The 20,404-nt window shown below is 42.2% G+C and overlaps 1 protein-coding gene across 3 annotated transcripts in view; it reads right to left on the reverse strand.

Moving 5' to 3' along the window:
• Positions 1–121: 121 nt before the first annotated feature.
• EIF2B3 (eukaryotic translation initiation factor 2B subunit gamma) overlaps positions 122–20,404 on the reverse strand; it is a 120,781-nt gene continuing 100,498 nt past the window's right edge. For all 3 annotated transcript variants that reach the window (XM_027059370.2, XM_015066844.3, XM_015066845.3), the window contains 2 exons: positions 7,070–7,173; positions 122–296 (listed from right to left, as the gene is read on the reverse strand). In XM_027059370.2, coding sequence (XP_026915171.1) covers positions 244–296; positions 7,070–7,173 — 157 coding nt within the window. In that variant the 3' untranslated portion in view covers positions 122–243. The remainder of the gene's footprint in view (positions 297–7,069; positions 7,174–20,404) is intronic.

The raw sequence follows: 20,404 nt of genomic DNA on the forward strand, positions 1-20,404 counted from the left end.
CTCCACCATGCCTTTGGGGGCCCTTCTCTCTCTTTTTTAAGTTTATTTAAGTAAACTCTACACCCAATGTGGGGCTCAAACTCGGAACCTTGAGAACAAGAGCCTCATGCTCTACCGACTAAGCCAGCCAAGTGCCCCAGGGGAGCACTTCTTTATTGGGAAATAAATACAGAGTCAAACAGGTGGGCCAGCCAACATCTGTAGTTCTGGGGGCCAAGAGAAAGGAGTCCAACTTTTCAGAACTCAGATCTCCATGAGCTGGTCACTCCCCACGATCACCTCGTTCATTCGTTTGGCTACAAAAGAAAAGAAAAATGTTGTTTGAGAACTTGCAGTAAAGGTGTCATTTCAAACCAAATTATTTATTTTTTTGAGAGAGGGAGCACATGTGAGTGGGGCAAGCAGAGAAAGAGAGAGAGAGACAGAGAGAGAGAGAGAGAGAGAGACAGAGAGAGAGAGAATCCCAAGCAGGCTCCACACTCAGTGTAGAGCCTGATGCAGGGCTTGATCTCATGAACTGAGATCATGACTTGAGCCAAGATCAAGAGTCGGATGCTTAACTGACTAAGCCACCCAGGCGCCCCAAACCAAACCAAATTATTTCTGATTTCTATGTTCATAAACACGTATTCCTCTCCTATGTGGCTCTGCTCTTGAGAAGATCTTGGAAGTACAACTTGCCAAAGGGATTATAAGAGAGGCAGCATCTTCCTACACAGGAAGAAGGGACTGATTCTTTATACAGTTAGCTTCTGGGAGACCTCACATAGGAGGGGAACTGGAGTTGGGTCTTTTTATTTTTAAAACATTTTGTGTGTGTGTGTGTGTGTGTGTGTGTGTGTGTGTGTGTGTGTGTGTAAAGCTTATTTATTTGAGAGCGTGAGAGAAAGAGAGAGAGTGCAAGCAGGGGAGGTAGAGAGAGAGAGAGAGAGTCCCATGGAGGCTCTGCACTTTCAGTGCACGGGGGGCTTGAACTCACAAACTGTGAGACCATGACCTGAGCTGAAATCAAGAGTTGGATGCTTAACCAACAGCCACCCAGGTAGCCCTGGAGTTGGGTTTTAAAGGATGAATATAGTTTTTCCAGGCAGTGTATCAAAGGAAAAGCATTCCAGGCTGTTGGAACAACATGAGCAAAGGTATAAAGATATAAGATAGGGGAATATGAAATCCTGTGGTGTGGCCAGATGATAGGAAGTGGGGGAAAAGGGTGAGAAGAAATAACGTTCAATGGTTAACGGAGATATCCAGGGGTGCCTGGGTGGCTCAGTCAAACATCTGACTTTGGCTCAGGTCATGATCTCATGGTTCGTGGGTTCAAGCCCCACGTCGGACTCTGTGCTGACAGGTCAGAGCCTGGAGCCTGCTTCGGATTCTGTATCTCTCTCTCTCTCTGCCCCTCCCCCACTTGTGCTCTGTCTTTGTCTCTCAAAAATAAATGTTGAAAAAATAAATAAATAAAAATAAATGGAGATATCCAAAGGAGAAAGGGAGACGCCTCACATGTAGCATGGAAATAATACCACCACAGAGTTTGTTTTTTTTATTATTATTTTTAAATGTTTACTTATTTTTGAGAGAGAGAGACAGTGCGAGCCAGGGAGGGGCAGAGAGAGAGAGAGAGACAGAGAGAGAGACATAGAATCTGAAGCAGGCTCCAGGTTCCGAGCTGTCAGCATAGAGCCTGATGTGGGGCTTGAACTCACGAACTGTGAGATCATGACCTGAGCCGAAGTTGGATGCTTAACTGACTGAGCCACCCAGATGCCCCACCACCATAGAGTTTTTATGAAGATTCAATGACTTACAGAATCATCAAGTGCTTGCTAAGCAGTGGCCATTATTTTGTAAAGTCCAAACCCATGACCTGATCCTTGCCTACCCCTCCAGCTTCATGTTCCACCATTCTCCACTTATCCCTGTAAGCCATACGTTTTGTATGGCTAGACCTCTACACAGGCTGTTCCCTCTGTCTAGAATGCCTTTCTTCCCCTCATCCCATCACATTCTCACCCTAAATGCCCTAATCAAGCACCTCCACTATTTGATGCTTTCCCTTCCATACTATCCTTTTCCTGTTTTGTGAAAACACTACCTGATACATATCTCTGTCTCTACATCATTATGTCATTCTTTCTACTTCACTCTAAGAATCTCAAGGGTAGGGTCAGTATTTGCTTTCATACCCCAGTGTCTAGCACAGCTACTTGCACAGGAAAGATTTCAGAGGCTTTGGGTAATGATAAGGATAGGGTATCGTTATTAAGTGGAGAGTTAACATTGAAAGGAGATGAAGGCTAGTAGAGTAGAGAAGATCAAGGAATTTTAAAGGTGAGTTTAAGTTGTCCAAGACAAGACATTTAGAAGAAGAGAAGGAGCACAGAGGAAGACTATGAACTTTCAATATATTTAGGGGAGGATCACAGAAGCTGACCAGTGATGGAGTGAAAAGTGTTAGTTTTCAAGGAATAAGAGCTATAGAACAGAGGGAGTGAATCAACAGTCTGGAAGGGATAGAGGAACCAGGGTCATGCTATCTCTTATTTCCTAGAGGTATGGGGCAGATGGACGACACAGGAAAGTTTTCCAGTCCTCTGTTGGCTCAGACAGAAAAGGCTGACCAGTTGGCTCAAAATGGATTCTTTCTGGGCAAGCTTCCCATGGCTTCTATAGGTCCAACATGTTTCTTGTAACACTTGGGAGCTTGAATGTGACCCTGATAGGTAAGGCAGAAACACTGGCTTTCCTTAGGCTCTCCTTCAGTCTCAGAAGGCTTTGGTGCAGCAAAATGAAGACCCTTGATGATGGGACTAAGCTTGGTAGAGACCTGTTTGGGTCTGTTCATATTGCCCATGGCCTGGAGCCTTGAAGGGGGTTTCTGACTGGAGCTTTAGAGACCTTAAGAATTCAGACATGCCCTCTGATCCACCCACCTTTTCAGCTTTGTTTCTTGCTATATCTCCCTTGTACCCTATGTTCTAGATTTTCCAAATGAGTTGCAGTTTCCAACACTGGATTGTTTTTTGCCTTCAAATGCTTGCTTGCTTACCTGGTTCCCCTTTGCTTGAGAGGTTCTTCCCTTTTGTGTATTTGATAAATAGCCCAGAATTTCAAGATTTAGTTTTAATTCCTTCCTTGTGTCAAGAACTGATTTCTCTTTTATGTCTTTAATTAACCCTTATAGTCTCTTACCATCATACCTGTGAAACTTTTCTATACTTATTTCTTTGTCTGTTTCTCTACTGGGGGCAGCTGGACAGCAAGAGGCAAATCTTATTCATCTTTATACCTCCAGCCTATCATAGCCTAGAATATAGGAGGCAGTAGTAGTTGTTGAATGCATGTATGTTTTGGGGGTTATGTGAAAGTACAGATGTAGGACAAGGAGCATATACAGGACAAGGCCCCCAACCTCTTTGTCACAGAGAGCATAATTGACACAAGAAGGGCAAATGAAGTGCCTGGATGGGGCAGACAACGCCTTCTGCTCTGCCAGGCTCCAAACAAACACCTGAGCTTTCTTTGACTTGCTCTCCCTACTTTCAGCTCTACCCTCTGGTCTGCTCACGGCCGGGGGCGGGGGGGGGGGGGGGTGTGTGGGAGAAGTCTTGCTCACTGGGATTCAGGGAACAGAGACTAGATCTGGCATTTTGGGGGCAGCTGAATTTTCACAGGGATTCAGTAAGGCAGAGGAAACCTGGAGGGAAGCAACAAGCAGTACTAGTTATGCTTGGCCAGGGTTGGAAGCTGACTTCAGTAAACACACTGGAAAAGTTCTGGGCTGGAATCAGGTTGGGAAAGATCCTAAGATCCTAAGGATCCTTCCCTGAGAGTACAAAGGAAGGCTGGCAAGTTGAGGAGAAACCAATGGGACTGAAGGGAATGACAAGTTGAATATGAAAAGCTGCACTGCTGGGAAGCTGGGAAGAATTCCCACTAGCCAGGACTTGACCTATGTACCCATCAGGTTTTACTTTCATGGCTAGGGGACAAATCACTGTGATCACAGGGAAGAGATCCAAGTTATCTCACTGACAATAAGAAGAGACTCAGATGAAGTCTCCAGTTAGAGTCTCCCAGGTTTTGACTTTGTTGGCTGTGGCTTTTCTACTGGCTTGAGCAGGAGATCAAAGTAGACTGCCAGGATTTTTGCCAGAGATAATCTCATTAACTGAGTATGCTGGGGTGGGGGTAAGAAAAGCCAGAGTTTTGTTAGAAAAGGGCTTGTTCTGCTGGTAGTGAAGAGGGGTATACTGGTTGTAAAAGTCACATTTTGGGGGTATAAGACTATTATAGATGTAGTGACTCTGTGGTATGAAAACAATCGAAATCTGGAGAGAGGATAGCATTAATTCTGAGGATGAATATTTTATTCTAAAATCCCTCCAGGTGAGGAAGACTGACTTAGGGACTCTGCCATCTACTGAGCTGTTTGTTGCTGAGGACCTGAGTTGTTGATGTTTGTCTGCATCATCTACAGTAACAGGTCTCAAGTGCTGCACTAATGGTTATGGATTTTCTTTCTCCACATGGCTCAACTGCAAAGAAAAGTAACAGTGGGAATTGGTGACTGGCCAGGAGTACCTGTGGCAGGAAGGCACTGACTATTGTGCTGGATACATCAGTCCATCCAGCATAGAAAATAGAGCGGGAAGTGTTGAGGTTCTGTATTTTAGAGTCCAGATGATTTCCCTGGCCACCTCTCTTTCAACCATTAAGGGGCTTCCTTGCTAAAATGGGAACACACAGTGTTGGAGCCAAAAAGTCCATGGGACACTAAAGCCCATGACATCTTAGGAGTTTGGCTAGCCCAGCCTTGTGCTCCCTGATGGGAGATGCAATGACTCAAAGCCTAAGTATCTGGCATTCAGTTGTCATGTATACATTATGAACACAGAATGGAAAGGGTCCTTGCAGAGTAAAAGAAAGGAGCCCCATTACTTTGTTGGAAACGGGGAGGAGAAGCAGCAGAAACTGTGAGGTTCCAGGTTCCAGCACACAAGAAGGGAGGGATCCTCTAGGGTGGTGGCAAATGGAGTTCATACATTCAAATATGCCTATGGAATCTAAACTCTTAAAAACCACAGAAGGAAGCAATTCCTGGCTCCAGGAGGGGCTGAAAGAAGAAAGTACTGGAGGATGCTTCTATTTTTTGCTGAGCAGGGGAGAATTTACAAAGACAAAGAAGCAGGAAGGAGGTGGAAGAAACATTGTTCAGGGCTACAAATCCAAAGAGAACAGAACAAAGCACACAGAGAAATGCAATGAGGTGACAGGGAGAGGACAGGATAAAAAAGCAGCTCCACAGACAAGCTGCTTTTGAAACTCTGGGGACCATTTCCAAGGGCTTCCCATGGAGTTAGAGAAAAGGCTGGGTGTTCTGAATCTTGTTTTATTTTATTTATCTTATTATTATTATTTTTAAATTAATGAATTTATTTGAGAGAGAGAGACACTGCGAGTGGGGGAGAGGCAGAGAGACAGAGGGAGAGAGAATCCCAAGCAGGCTCTGTGCTGCCAGCGCACGAATTCGAACTCCTGAAACCAAGAGATCATGACCTGAGCCAAAACTAAGAGTCAGAGGCTTAACTGACTGAGCCACCCAGGCTCCCCTGAATCCTATTTTAAAGAAATTACCAACAGGACCCATCTGCTCAAGAAAGAAGTTTCTCTGTAACCTAAGGGTAGGCCTGAGTGAGCTGGTATGTTGAACAGGAGAAAAAATCAAGATCTGGGGCTCCTGAAGATCAGAAAGAGCTGGGATATGGAGGCCAAATATATTTTTCCAATATGGAAAAACGACTAAAGGGAGAAAAGGTGTATCACTGAATAAATTCTGCTGGGTAAGCCAGGAATGGCTTCTTTCTCTGGTCTTTTTGGAGGCTATCTGGCAATCATTTAGGCTGAAGAACCAGTTTCGTCACTTACTAGCTACATACCTTGGGTTAATTTCAACTTTTCTTTCTCTCTCTCTTTTTTTTTTTAATGTTTATTTATTTATTTTGAGAGAGAAAGAGAGCACTTGCATGAATGGAGGAGGGGCAGAGAGTGGGAGAGAGAATCCCAAGCAGACTTCGCACTGTCAGTGCAGAGCCTGGTGCAGGGCTCAATCCCATGAACTGTGAGATTATGACCTGAGCCAAAATCAAGAGTCAGATATTTAACTAACTGAGTGCCCTACACTTCAACTTTTCTAAGTCTCAGTTTCCATTTCACCAAATGGGTCAATAATGAATCCCTACTTCAGGGTTTTTATGAGAATCCAATAAGATAGTGTATGTGAGAACATTTCAAAGCTATACACAACAGCTAGCTGTTAGCCAATGGCTTTCCAGTAGGGCAATGCCATCCATGCTGCCAGTGTTGGAACTTAAGTTTGTATGCCAGCCCTCACACCGTGCATACGATCACAGAAGAAAATACCAATAGCTATGGTGCTGCTGTTGACTAATACTCCTGCTTGAAGTTTCTCTGGTGAGACACTGGGTAGAATGTGTCTGCCATTAATTGAACTAAAAATACCAGTCTTTCTTTTTTTTTTTTTTTAACTTTTTAAAAAGTTTATTATTTTAAGGTTTATTTATTTTGAGAGAGAGCGAGCGAGCATGCACAAGTGGGGGAGGGGCAGAGAGAGAGGGAGACAGAATCCCAAGCAGGCTCCACACTGTCAGCATACAGCCCGATGTGGGGCATGAATCCACGAACCATGAGATCATGACCTGAGCTGAAACCAAGAGTTGGATGCTTAACTGACTGCACCGTCCAGGTGTCCCTCAAGAGCCATCATAAAGTATTGGTGCTAATCTGGGCCATTAGATCTTTTTGGTATGTTTGAAAATTTTTGATAGTAAGGCTGCATACATTTATGAGCTTATTGGTAAGATAAATTCCTAAAAAGGGAACTGTTAAATCAAAGTTAAAACGTTTGACGACAATGTCAGTTCCTCTCCAAGGATGGCTTTATCGATTCATGTTCTCACCTGCAGAGTATGCATGTGCTTGTTCCCTTATTGTCACCAGCACTAAGCACTAGGTAAAAAATGGCATCTATGATTGTAATTTGGTTTACCTTTGGCTTCAATCCTCTGGCCACTTCCAATTAGGCAGTTCTTGATGTCCGTTCCCTTCTCGATCACAGCATTGTTGCAGATGATGCTCCCCTGGATGCTGCTTCTGTAACAGAGCAGCCAAGTTAAAGAGTGCCCATGGCTCTCATCACCATCCTTACCCTTGTGGGTTAGGGGTTTTGGCTCATTCATAGGCTAGGAATGGCCGGTTTGTTCAGTTAATGGCTACATGCCTCAAGTTGTCAATAGAAGAGAGAATGCTCAGCTGGACCAAGGGAGGACCTGGCTTTAGCAAAGTCCAGAGTTCAGATATGCTTGTAATGATCTTCCCCACTAGGGCTTGAAAACAGAAGACGCTGTGACTTCTTTAGACATGCCATACCTGGAGGTCTAAATTTTATCGGATCTCTCCTTATTTGTTCTGGGGAGTGGAAGCTGGCACTAGTCCCTGGGCTGATCCATCACTCTTGCTTCTCATCTGGGAATATATTCCAAATTTCATCTAAGGCTTAAATCCTATGAATCTTCCTAGGAGATCAGCTATGGAAACAATAGGTATCCCACAGCTCTCACTACAGACTCTGATTAATCAAAACCATACTCATGTAAAAGAACCAAAAAAACAAAAAAACAACGTTTTTTTAAACTAGCTCCATGCCATATCAAAGACTACTCCAGATCCTAAAGCCACTCTCAAGAGTAGTACCTCTGGCTCGTAGCATTTGAATGTATTTAAAGAGCATCTTTCTGGCTCCTAAAGACTAGTGGGTGGGAGTAGAGGTCCTTTTGAAAATCTTCACTAGCATGTGTTGCATACCTACTCTATGCTAGCTGCTGTGTTAAATACTCTATGTCCATTATAGGAGTGACTTACAGATCTAGTCATTTAATCACCTGGGCAGCATAAAAAATAACAAATAAAAACACCCTCATCATCCTGGCCTCCATCAATCTTTTTGGTAGGTCTGGGATACAGGCTTTATGTATTTAATTAGAAAAAAAAAAAAGCTTCCTAGATGATCCTGGGAGTATCATTTTTACCTCTGATGCAGTAAAAATAACAACTACATTTTTCAGATGAGGTAACAGATTTAGAGAAGTTAAACCATTTACCCAAAACCACATAATTGCCAAGTAGCAGATTCAAATCTAGATCTGCCTGACTCCAGAAGCCATACATTTAATCATAACGCTATACAAAAACATTAAAGGGAGCAAAGACTGGAGGAAGCTTCGAACTGCCAAGTTGTTTTTCTGAGCCAAATGTCTCTGTGGAAGGAGGGGCTCTGCCTTAACAGGGCACTGAATATTCAGTACCCTAAAGAGTCAGAAGTAGGCAACTGGAGGGGAGAAAGAAGGTGAGGAGGAAGGGTATGGGCATCTATTTAAACAAAACAAAACAAGACAAAACAAAACACTAACTAAGGAAAAATCCTCACGCAACCCAAGAAGCATTGGGGCTAGGGAGGAGGACATTCCAAGGACTGAAACTATTAATGCACAGGCCATTAAAAAAAATTCTTGCCAAATGCCAAAACTTTAGTAAAATGCAAAAAAGGAATTCTAGCAGTTTATGGCATTCCAGAGTCTTCTTTATCTCTATTTTTTGGAAGGTTAAAGCCTGTCAGAAAGCAGCAAAAGGCCAAAGCCACAGCACCTCTGTGGTATGGGCTAAAGATGGGCAGACAGTATTAGTTTGTTTTTTTGGCTCAAATTCAGAATACACTAAAAAAAAAAAAAAAAAAAAAAAAAAATCAGGATACACTCAGTGGATATGTATCAAGGGGCCTTCCAAAACCTACTTTCCTTCTGCTTTGGGTAAAGCAGTTCAGTTAGCAGTTAGGGTGGCTCCTGCTTCTTGATGAAAATTCCCCCAAAGAGAATAGTAAGGAAGTATAGAAAGCTTCAGAAACACAGGCTGCTGGGACAAAGCAGGCTTACAATTGGCTACTAGTTTGCCACTGAAAAGTCTTTTTTTTTTCTCTAAAATGGGAGTAGGCGGATGCCTTCTGCTCAGAAGTGTAAGATCCTGAGAAGGCATGCTCTGGAGCTAGGCAAGGGGTAAATATAGTCAGCAGACAAGAAAGCCAAGAGGAATTCAAGCAGCCATAATTAGAGACTACTACATGGCTATTTTGGAATTTGGGATGTAAGTGGGAACCATTCCTGGAAGGAAGAGGCTAGATTGACTGAGGTCAGATTTCCACAGCAATGGATAGCCTGGGTTCTCCTTACGTCTAACAGGTATGATTGAGGTATTCAGGAACCTTTTCTCATCTAATTTGTGTTTAACTCCCTCTGAGACACATAGACTACCACTGTAGAGTCTGCAGATGTGATGGGAAAAGTGGGATGATTATATAAAGAAGTTGGGTGCTCTCCTGAAGCTCTTGGTCAGTGGATCTATGGAATGATTTGAGATGAACACGTGACAAAATGCTTGGTGAGTGTAAAGTTCTTTTCGGCCATTTGTTTCTTCAACTGTTTCCTATTAGCACTGCTGCAGTCACAAGTCACTTCCATTAGCAAGGCTGAGGTACTCTGGAAAAAAATGTCAAGCCAATATAGCTTGTCGGGACAGACTTTTCCACCTGTCTAGAAAGAAATTCCAAGATTAAGGATTTTATTGGAATTGTGCTCATGCCAGAGAGGAAGGACTAATACTACTATATCAAATGTTGCCAATCTACAATAAAGGCTATGCCTTTTCTGCTCAGTGCATAAAGTGGAGTGGAGGTGACGTCCTCTACAGCTGAAGAAAAGAACTGGCCCCAACATGGAAACCACAGTTTTTGCAACTTAGTTTTAAGTCTCAGCTTGGTACTGAAGACTCTGCTGTGCTAATACCCGGTTGTGTCTAGTTTCCTTGTTTCCTTCCTTCCTTCCTTCCTTCCTTCCTTCCTTCCTTCCTTCCTTCCTTCCTTCCCTCCCTCCCTCCCTCCCTCCCTCCCTCTCTTCCCTCTTTGTATCTGCCTACCGGTTACCTACGTACTGAGAGAGAGAGAGAGGGAGAGAACATGAGTGGGGGAGAGGGGCAGAAAGAATCTTTTTTTAAAAATACAATGTATTTACTTTGAGAGAGGCAGAGAGGGAGAAAGAATCCCAAGCAGGCTCTGCTGTTAGTGCAGAGCCTCATGTGGGGCTTGAACTCATGAACCTGGGCTGAAATCAAGAGTTGGATGTTCAACTGACTGGGCCATCCAGGAGCCCCTGGTTGTGTTTTCTAAGAAGCTGTTGAGAGATGGCTAATATTAATGGAGTTTTGGTTCTCATTTCTACTTGGTGGGGTTAAATTTTAAGCAAAACTGCAGGCTTTGGGAAATTACCCTGAAAACGCCAATGCTTCAGTGGAAAAGAGACCATGAGAAAAACAGAGGTCTTTGTAAGATCTGTAGATCACTGCTTGGCCAGGTACACTGTGCCACACCATGTTGTGGCATATGACATAATGAAGAAGCCCTGGTCTGGGAAGCAAGAAGGCCTCCAAATTCTAGTTCCTCTTCTGGCTTTAGTTAGAACTTTCTTCACTTTAGTACAGAAGGAAAGGGAACACACATAACTCTCTTGTCTAATATATCTCAGTCATTACACAAAACATTTTATGTTCATTGTGTAACTTAATCTTTTTAGCAAGCCTGCAGGGGTAGTGGTGTTTATTCTAATTTTTACAGAGAAACTTGAGGCTCACAGAAGTTATAATAGCAATGTGCCCAAGCCTACACAGTGATTAAGTAAGTGACTGCATTGTCGGACTCAGCTGGTGACTGGGTAGTAGTTGGTAAAAAGCCATGAAATTTTTCAGTAACTTTAAGGACAGGCAGGTTCTGCTCTGGACATAAGCTGGTAGGCTTTCTAAACTTACTCATAACCTTGGGTGAGAAAAGAGTATGGAACTGGAGATATATGTAGTTTTTCTAGGCATGTGACTAAACCCAAAGGTTCACTACTTTAGTCCAAAGATTATGGTTGAGTCACCCATATTTCCCCAAAAGGCAAGAGCCTCCTAACCTTAGCCCAAGGGGCCCTCATCCAGGAGTCTGTCTAGATGAAGAATCTTGTATAATTATTTTTTGTATTTTTAAAAAAATTAATGTTTATTTTTGGGAGAGACAGAGTGTGAGTGGGGGAGGGGTAGAGAGAGAGGGAGACATAGAATCCGAAACAGGCTCCAGGCTCCAAGCTGTCAGCACAGAGTCTAACTTGGGGCTCGAATCCACGAACCGTGAGATCGTGACCTGAGCCAAAGTCAGACGCTTAACTGACTGAGTCACCCAGGCACCTCTGTGTTATTTTTAATGAACTATTTCAGGTACAGAAAAAAAGTCTGTATTAGTAGACAATATATAGTATTTTTTTCATGTTTTAAAATTTTTTATAAATGCCAAACTTGCTTTTTTCCCCCTTCAACATCACATTTGTGAGATTTATCCAGGTTAATTCATGTAATAAGACATAATGCTTAAAGAAATCTCTCACCTTCTTCCTTTCTCTGGTCAATCTTGCTTTTGGTCCTCTAAATGAAACTGTATTGGCTCCAGCAAGCAAGCTGAAAATTTCCTCCCTTTAGTTCTATGTGTGTCGCTTTACTATATAAAGGTTTAGTGGTGAGAAATGTCTCCCTCCTAAGAAATCTAAGTCTTTATATTCCCTAAACAGAGGCTAAGAAAAAGAAGGGTTTGGGGGGAATCACGGTTAAAGTAACAACCTCAAAGAATTAAGCTGTAGTATTCTCCATCTAAGAAGATCTAAGAAGATGGGTTTAGTCCAAAGGCAAAGAGTGAATCAAAAGTCCTAAGGAGCCCCTTTAAGTCCAGGGGATCTTCCCAAAGTTTCGTAAGTTGGTATTTTCAAGACTGTTACTGAAGAAACATGGAAAAAATTCTTCTAACAGTCACGGTCCTTTTGCAACTCTAATTACCGCAGACTTAATTTTATGTTTAAGGGAGTTCACTTTTACACTCCTCCTACCCATTTGTTAATATTTTGTTTCATTTCTTACTTGGCTGTATTATTTCTTCAAGTAGAGTTTTCCAGAGGGTTCATGGGTGACACATCTCCAGAGGCCTGGAGTATTTCTGATGATTTTATATTTCAACCATAATTTGACTAACTCTAGGATTCTTAGGTCATAATCGTTTCCCTCCAAATTTTCTAAATGTTGTCTTAAATGTGGTCACAGAAAAGTCCAAGGCCAGCTTGATTTTCTCCCTCTTATGTGCCCTGAGATTTTGCAAAAGATGTGTTTGCCAATTTCCCTCTGGTTTGCCCATGCCCCTATTTGTTATGCTGGTTGAATTTTGGTCTTTTCTTTGGATCTGATCTACATTCCATTGTGTCTGGCAGATAGTCTTTAGTCTGTGTACAGGTATGTGGTGTTATCTAGCTTTATTATGGATGAAGCTTCCTTTTCTGGTTTTGTTTGTTTTTATTTTGTTGAATTTCAAGGAGTGAAGTACTCCATTATTTTTTCTAGAAGTACACATGGCTCTCTGGACATATACTCAGCCAATTATATAGTAGGGGAGGTTAAATCAGGGACTTCTATTTTTCATTCAGTAAATACTTACAAGGTATATAAAGTACAGTATTAGAAATTAAGAGATACAAAGGTATATGAGAACTACTTCTGTGTTCAATGAATTTACAGTCTAGTTGCGGAAAAAAGAAAGGTGCACTAAACAGCACACGAACATAAATGAAGTGTATGGGTGCACAGGGAACACGGAAGCGGAGGAAACAATTTCTGGCTAGAACAATTCAAGGCTGCATGGAGGAGGTGGAAAATGTATTGGACCTTGAAAGATGAGTAGGAGGATTTCCTACAGGTAAACATCTTCAGAGAGAGGCAATTCAGGCAGAGTGATGTCAGGAATAAAGAAAAAAAAGAAAAGTAAGGGACCCAGTGAGCAGGGTAGTCAGTGAGTACAGGTGAAGAAGACACTCAGGGCAACAATGAGAAGCAATAATATATTGTTTGGCTCTGAGGGCTGCACTTGCTGCTTGCAGAAAGCATGGAATACCTAGGTGAAAATTTGGCTCCCTGGCCTGTCTGCATGTGAAGGAACTACCTTACACTTTTGCTTGGGTCATTCACCTTGGACTAGGAGGAAATGCAGGAGATGTTGCTCAGGACCAGAGAGCCAAGACACAGAACACAGAACTGACACCAAAGCCTGGACAATGAAGTTTTAACTATCGACTTTGGGTTGCTGGGCATCAGCTGTCACAGAACTTGGAATTTCTACCAGAAACTGAAAATGAGAAAGACAGGAGCCTTCTCTGCATAGTCTCACCTACACCTTTGCCAAGGTGGTCCTATTAGCATCTCTCAAGCTTTGAGGACCTTGGGCAGATGTCTAAGCCACTGTCCAGAAAGCCTCAGCAACTCACAACTGCTGGCAGAGACAAGCAAGCTAGGAATATCAGAAACTGCCTTCTGGACGAATTCATGCTCCTGCTTTGCCACTCAGTCCAGATGTAACAGCAGCAGGGTAACAGTCTCACGCAACTGCAATTTAGTTACTTTTCCCAAATTTACTATAACTAATTAAAACTAAATGACCTGAAAATAATGGGAAAAGGTTCATATGGGATGCAGGATGTCTGATCTTATCACCAGGAGCTAATTTACCAGATTGGGTAATCTCTAATGGTCTCCCTAGTCATTAGCTTCATGTGGGCTGCCTCAACTTTTTTAGTTGAAAAAAAAAAAAAAATAGCAGCCACCACCATCTAAACCTTTATTGTTTCCCTAGCTTATAAGGCCATTCAAGATGATACCTCCTCCAAAATAGCAACTGACTCTAGGATATTATGCTAGGTATTTTCTATGAATTTTTCTCATATATGCAAGTTGGAGTTTCTTAGGGAACCTTGGTTCCCTCACCAAGTCTCTTAATGTCAATTCAGGACACCAACAATGGACTTTAAAGAGGTGCCAGAGAGCTGCTCCTTTGTCTGCCCACCCACTGGTGGGAGGGAGAGGGTGCTAATTAGAGCAAATGGGAAAGTTATGGCACTGTCTTCCCTGGAAGGTCTGAGGCATGATGAGACAGAGTGGAAGTTACAAAGCCTTATGAGCTACTCTGGAATTAGGTGATCAAATGGATAAAGGCAAGTGTGGTTCTCGTTTTTGAGAGAATGGTGATGCCTGTCAGTTTCATGCATGAATCTGGAATGAGACATGGAGTAGCAGGAATGCAATGAGAAGAAAATCTAGAATTCCACAATTTGCCCATCTGTAAAAATGCAGGAGTTGATCAGGGTGACTTCTAAGGCCCTATGTCACTAACATTCCAGGACTCAGTGTTGGAGCTAGATCATGAAAAACCTGGAAATTCAAACTTTATTCTAAAGGTAATGGGGAGTCTTCAAAAAAAGTTTTTTTAAATTGTTATTTATTTGAGAGAGAGAGTGTGTGAAAGTGTGCGTGTGAGTGGGGTAGAAGCAGAGAGAGAGAATCTTAAACAAGCTCCATGCCCAGTGCAGAGCCTGACATGGGGCCTGATCCCATGACCCTGGGATCAGGACTTGGGCCAAAATCAAGAGTCTGGTGCTTAACCAACTGAGCCACCCAGGCGCCCCTCAAAAACAGTTTTTGAACAGAACAGGGACATGATCAGAGATCTCCTTTAGGAAGACAACACTGGCGGGGAGGTGCCTCAGTGGCTCAGTCAGTTGAGCGTCCAACTTTGGCTCAGGTCATGATCTCGCTGCTCCGGAGTTCGAGCCCCACATCAGGCTCTGTGCTGACAGGTCAGAGCCTGCAGCCCACTTCAGATTCTGTGTCTCCTTCTCTCTCTGCCCCCAGTTTCACTCTGTCTCTCTCTCAAAAATAAATAAACATTAAAAAAAAAAGGAAGACAACACTGGCAACATGCCACCTCTGAAATGAGATACAATAATGATGATGTCGACGACGATAAACAAATGAGAGCTAACACTCTACGTCCAAGTTCTATTCTAAGTGCTTTATGTCTATTAACTTAGTACTCCCAATAAATCTATGGGGTAGTTTAGTTTTTTTATTCTTATTTTTTAATGTTTATTTATTTTTTGAGAGACAGAGACAGAGCATGAGTGGGGGAGGGGCAGAGAGAGAGAGGGAGGCACAGAATCCACACACAAGCTCCAGGCTCTGAGCTGTCAACACAGAGCCCAATGTGGGGCTTGAACTCACGAACTGTGAGACCATGACCTGAGCCAAAGTCGGACACTTAACCGACTGAGCCACCCAGCGCCCTGAGGTAGTTCAGTTTTTACCTCATTTGACAGTAAAAAAATCAGGCACAAAGACATAAAGCCAATTCCCTAAGGGACTAGTAAGTGACAGACCCAGGATTCAATCTGGCAGTCTGACTCCAAAGTTCAATTTCTAAATCCATAGAAGGAATGACAGGCAGATTTGGAAGAATAAGACAAATACAGACAGAAAAATAAGAGAACACCACAATGATTCAGGAAGAGGTCTCTGGGTCTGACCTCTTCTTCTGACCTCTAGTCATGGGGCGTCTGGGTGGCTCAGTCAGTTAAGTGGTCCGACTTGGTATCAGGTCAGGTCATAATCTCGTGGTTTGTGAATTTGAGCCCTGCATCAGGCTCCACGCTCCAGCGAGGATTCTCTCTCTGTCCCTCTCTCTCTGCCCCTCCTCTGCTCGCTCTCTCTCTCAAAATAAATAAATAAACTTAAAAAAAACCTATAGTCACAAACTGGCTACTAGATACCTCCACATAACTGGATGTCCTGTAGGTACTTACAATTTCATATGCCCTACACAGGCCTTTTCTCCCCACAAATCTGTACCTCCTTCACCTTTCCTCATCTCAGTGAGCACACCATCATCTACCCTGTTTCCCCACCTAGAAACCTGGGCTTCACCTACCAACTGTCCTCTCTCTCGCTCTCTCTCTCTCTCGTAATGTTTATTTTTGAGACAGAGAGAGTGAGCGAGTGCAAGCAGGGAAGGGGCAGAGAGAGAGGGAGACACAGAATCTGAAGCGCTGAGCTGTCAGCACAGAGCCTGACATGGGGCTCAAACCCATGAACTGTGAGATCATGACCTGAGCCAAAGTCGGACACTTAACCAACTGAGCCACCCAGGTGCCCCTCAACTGTCGTCTCTCTTACCCTTTAAATCCCTTCCTTGCCCATTCCTTATCAGTCTCTTTAGATTCTTTTTCTTACGTCCAAAATTGCTGATGTTCTCCAAGGTTTTATCTTGGTTTCTTTTCTTTAAAAAATTTTTTTAAGTTTATTTATTTATTTTGAGAGAAAGAGAGAGTGAGTGCCCATAAGTGGGGTAAGGGCAGAGAGGGAGAGAGAATTCCAAGCAGGCTCTGGGGTGTCAGTGTGGAGTGCATGGGGCTTGAACTCACTAACTGTGAGACCATGACCTGAGCCGATATTAAGAGTTGGACACTTAGCCGACTGAGCCACCCAGGTGCCCCTTGGTTTCTTTTCTTTTAAGGTCACATAATCTCCCTGAATGTCTCTTCTACTCCCACAGCTTCAGTTACCCCTTCTATGCCCACCACTCCCAAATCTGTACTTCGAGCACAGGCTTCTTTCCTGCACTCCAGTCCTGCACATCAAGTCCCTGCATGTCAAGGCCGCTTGCCATTAACTCAACTTATCCCAAATGGAACTTCCCTTTTCCCTGCCTCCCACTCTGCAAATCCTCTGCTGATTTCTATCTTAGTGAATAGCACACCAAAAATCTTATTGTTCAAGCAAGAAATCTGGAAGTTTTCCCTAATTTCTCTTTTACCTTACATATCCAGGCAGTCATGCTTTATAGTTTGTAATCATCATACTATTTCTCCTCCCTATCACTACTGCTACTGCTTTAGTTTAGGGCCTCTTCTATCTTACCAGGATTCTTTCAGTAGTCTTCCTCCCTCCATGTTTATCCTCTTCACATCACTCTCCATAATGCAGCCAAAATGATCTTCATAAAATGTAGATTTAATTGTTATTCCTTTCCTTTAAACTCTTACATTATTACTCTTACCTATTAAACTTGTTAGGGGATAGTCCATGATTTGGCCTTTGGCCATCTGTATAGCCTTGTCTCCTCTCTATCCATTCCTCTTTCGAATTCTGTTATTTCGGTTATTATGAATTGTTTACCATTCTTTCATATAACAAGTATTTACTGAGTTCCTGCAGGCTTTCTGCTTCAAGATATAATAGTGAAACAGAAAGATAAGGTACTTACATTCTCAAATTAATATTTACTTGTGAGAGACAGGTAAATAAGAGAAGTCCAGATAGTGATAATGCTATGAAGGAAATAAAACAGGTTGACGTAATGGAGAGTACTGGGACAGGTTACTTCTGATAGGGTAAGTCAGTCAGTGAAGCCTCTTCTTAAGTGATGAAATTCAAGCTAAGATCAAAATGAAGAGATGTTTCTGGAATAAGATATGCTCATGCTCTCTCACACTTCACACTCCTTTAAAACAATATATTTTTTAAAGTTTATTTATTTACTTAGAATGTGCGAGTGGGGTAAGTGCAAACAGAGAGGGGAGAGACAATCCCAAGCAGGCTCTGTACTTCAGTGCAGAGCCTGATGTGGGGCTCGAACTCACAAACCGTGGACAATGACCTGAGCCAAAACTAAGAGTCAGATGCTTAACTGACTGAGCCACCCAGGCACCCCTCACACTTAACACTCTTGATGTATCTAGAACATTCCTTTCTCTACCTTGGGTAGCTCTACTCATTTTTCAGCTCATGGGTCATTTCCTTAATTCTTTCCTGACCCTCTTCTTCTTTGTGACTATACAGATTTCTACCACAGCACTCATGCACAGTCTTCAGTATCCAGTGGGTCTTTCGTTTGATGAGTAAAATATTTGAGACAGGTTTCTACTCTCAGTGGTGTGCTGGAGGCAGCCTGTTCTGCTTGGGAGAGCTGATTGTTGGTATCTCTTCCCAACTCAAGTGTTTGCTGATATCATTGGCCATAGTGGGAGAAGGTACAGTATGGAAATTGGCAAATGTTACAAATCAGATCACTTATTTTTTTCCTTTGGAAAGCTAGTTGTTAACAACTTATCAGTACACCACTGGTAGCAGTGTACCACAAAATTCTGACCTTTTTTTTTTTTTTGGCAATTAAATTTATATATGCATGTATATATCTTAAAACAAATCTTTCTGAAGGTTTTACTATGAAAAACAGCAGGCTTCTGTTCCCCCTACTCATTTCCTTTTTCCTGGAGACAACTTTTGGTCTTTTTGCTGAGTTATTTCAGTTTTTTTGTTTGTTTGTTTGTATTTTAAAGAGAGAAAGAGGGAGTGGATGAGCAGTAGAGGGAGAGAATCTCAAGCAGGCTCCATAGCCAGCACAGTCCGACATGGGACTCAATTTTTCAACTCTGAGATCATGACCTGAGCTGAAATCAGGTCGGACTTTTAACCAACTGAACCATCCAGGTACCCCCTTGAGTAGTTCAGCCATTTACCTCCCCGTGTATACATAATAACATGCATATTACTACTTCTTCAGTTTTTAGTTTTAGTTATTATCAATAGATTTCCCACAATGGAAGACGAGGATTTAGCTTTCCTTTCTCTCCCTCTTCCCTCTTTTCCTTCCTATCCCTCATCCTTTCTATATTGTTACAGCATGATTTTGGTCAATAGTTGTTTATTACGATTACATAAATTGTACTTCATATTGTGTACATAGTGAACTATGACACCATTTCCTTTCATGTGCAAATTTTTATTTATTTATTTTAAAGTTTATGTATTTATTTTGAGAGAGTGCACAAATGGGGGAGGGGCAGAGAGAGAGAGAGAGACAGAAAATCCCAAGCAGGCTCTGTGCTGTCAGCATGGAGCCCAACATGGGGCTTGAACTCAAGATCATGACTTGAGCTGAAATCAAGAGCTGGATGCTTAACTGACTGAGTGACTGAGCCACCCAGGTGTCCCTCAGGTACAACGTTTTTTTTTTTTTTAAGTTTATTTATTTATTTTTGAGAGAGACAGACACAGTGTGAGTGGGGGAGGTACAGAGAGAGAGGGAGAGAGAGAATCTCAAGCAGGCTCTGCACTGTCAGCACAGAGCTGATGTAGGGCTTGAACTCACAAACCATGAGATCATGACCTGAGCTGAAACCAAGTCTGATGCTTCACTGACTGAGCCACCCAGGTGGCCACCCCCTACAACTTTTTAAACAGAGTTCATAACTGTTTTGTTTTTGTTAGATAGTATTCTATGCTATTACTAATTCAACCCAAACTTTTAGCCAGTTGTCTAAATCTTTCAAGATGTTTATATGTATTTGGTATTTTATCATTTTCATCTTCCTAAGTTTTTTTGTGGATTCCACTCTGGGCTAACTGCTCTTTATGCTTCATGCATAGTTGTCATTTTTGGATCTGCCTTCAGTATCATGCTATGTATTCTTTTTGCTTTTTCAGAGTTGTATCTTTTGTATCTTGTATCTTTGGTTTATTCTTCATTTGGTGGAACACATCTAGAAAAAACACACTTGGGGCACCTGGGTGGCTCAGTCAGTTAAGGGTCTGACTTCGGCGCAGGTCATGATCTCACGGTTCGTGAATTCAAGCAGCGCATTGGGCCCTCTGCTGTCAGCACAGCCTTCTTGGGATCCTCTGTCACCCTCTCTATCCCTCCCCACTCACTCTCTCTCTCTCAAAAATAAACATTAAAAATTTTTTCTAGAAAAAAAAAAGAAAAATCACATTTAACATTTTCCTTGGGTGTAGAATTCTAGGTTGAAATTAGTTTTCCTTCAGAATTTTGAAGGCATTGTTCTATTTTCTTCTAGTTTCCAATGTTGCTACTGATAAGTCCAAAGCCATTCTGGTTCCTGATTGGTTATATAGCACTTATTACTTTCTCTTTGTAACTTTATAGCATGCTTTGTCTCCAGTGTTTTGAAAACTCAAAACGACGTAGATTTTTACCCATTGTGCTGGGCACTTGGTAGGCCTTTTCATTCTGTAAATTTACCTCTCTGTGGGGCATTTTCCTATATTATTTCTTAAATAATTTCCTCCTCTGATGTCTGAACTCTCTCTCTTTTTTTTTTAGAGAATTCGTATTCAGATGTTAAACATCCTGAACTGGTCCTCTCATTTCCTTATCGTTTCTCTTCTATGTTCTATCTCTTTATCTTTTTGCTCTACTTTCTGGGAAATGTCAATTTTATCTTCTAATTCTTTTATTGGGGTTTTCCTTTTGTTATCATAGTTTTAATTTCTTAGAGTTCTTTTTTTGTTCTTTGAAATGACAGGTTGTTTTAAAGTATTTTTCTCTCCCTGCAATCTCTGTTTCTTCTAAGTTGCTTTTTTG

This window comes from Acinonyx jubatus, chromosome C1 (genome assembly GCF_027475565.1).
Source record: "Acinonyx jubatus isolate Ajub_Pintada_27869175 chromosome C1, VMU_Ajub_asm_v1.0, whole genome shotgun sequence".
NCBI lineage: Eukaryota > Metazoa > Chordata > Mammalia > Carnivora > Felidae > Acinonyx > Acinonyx jubatus.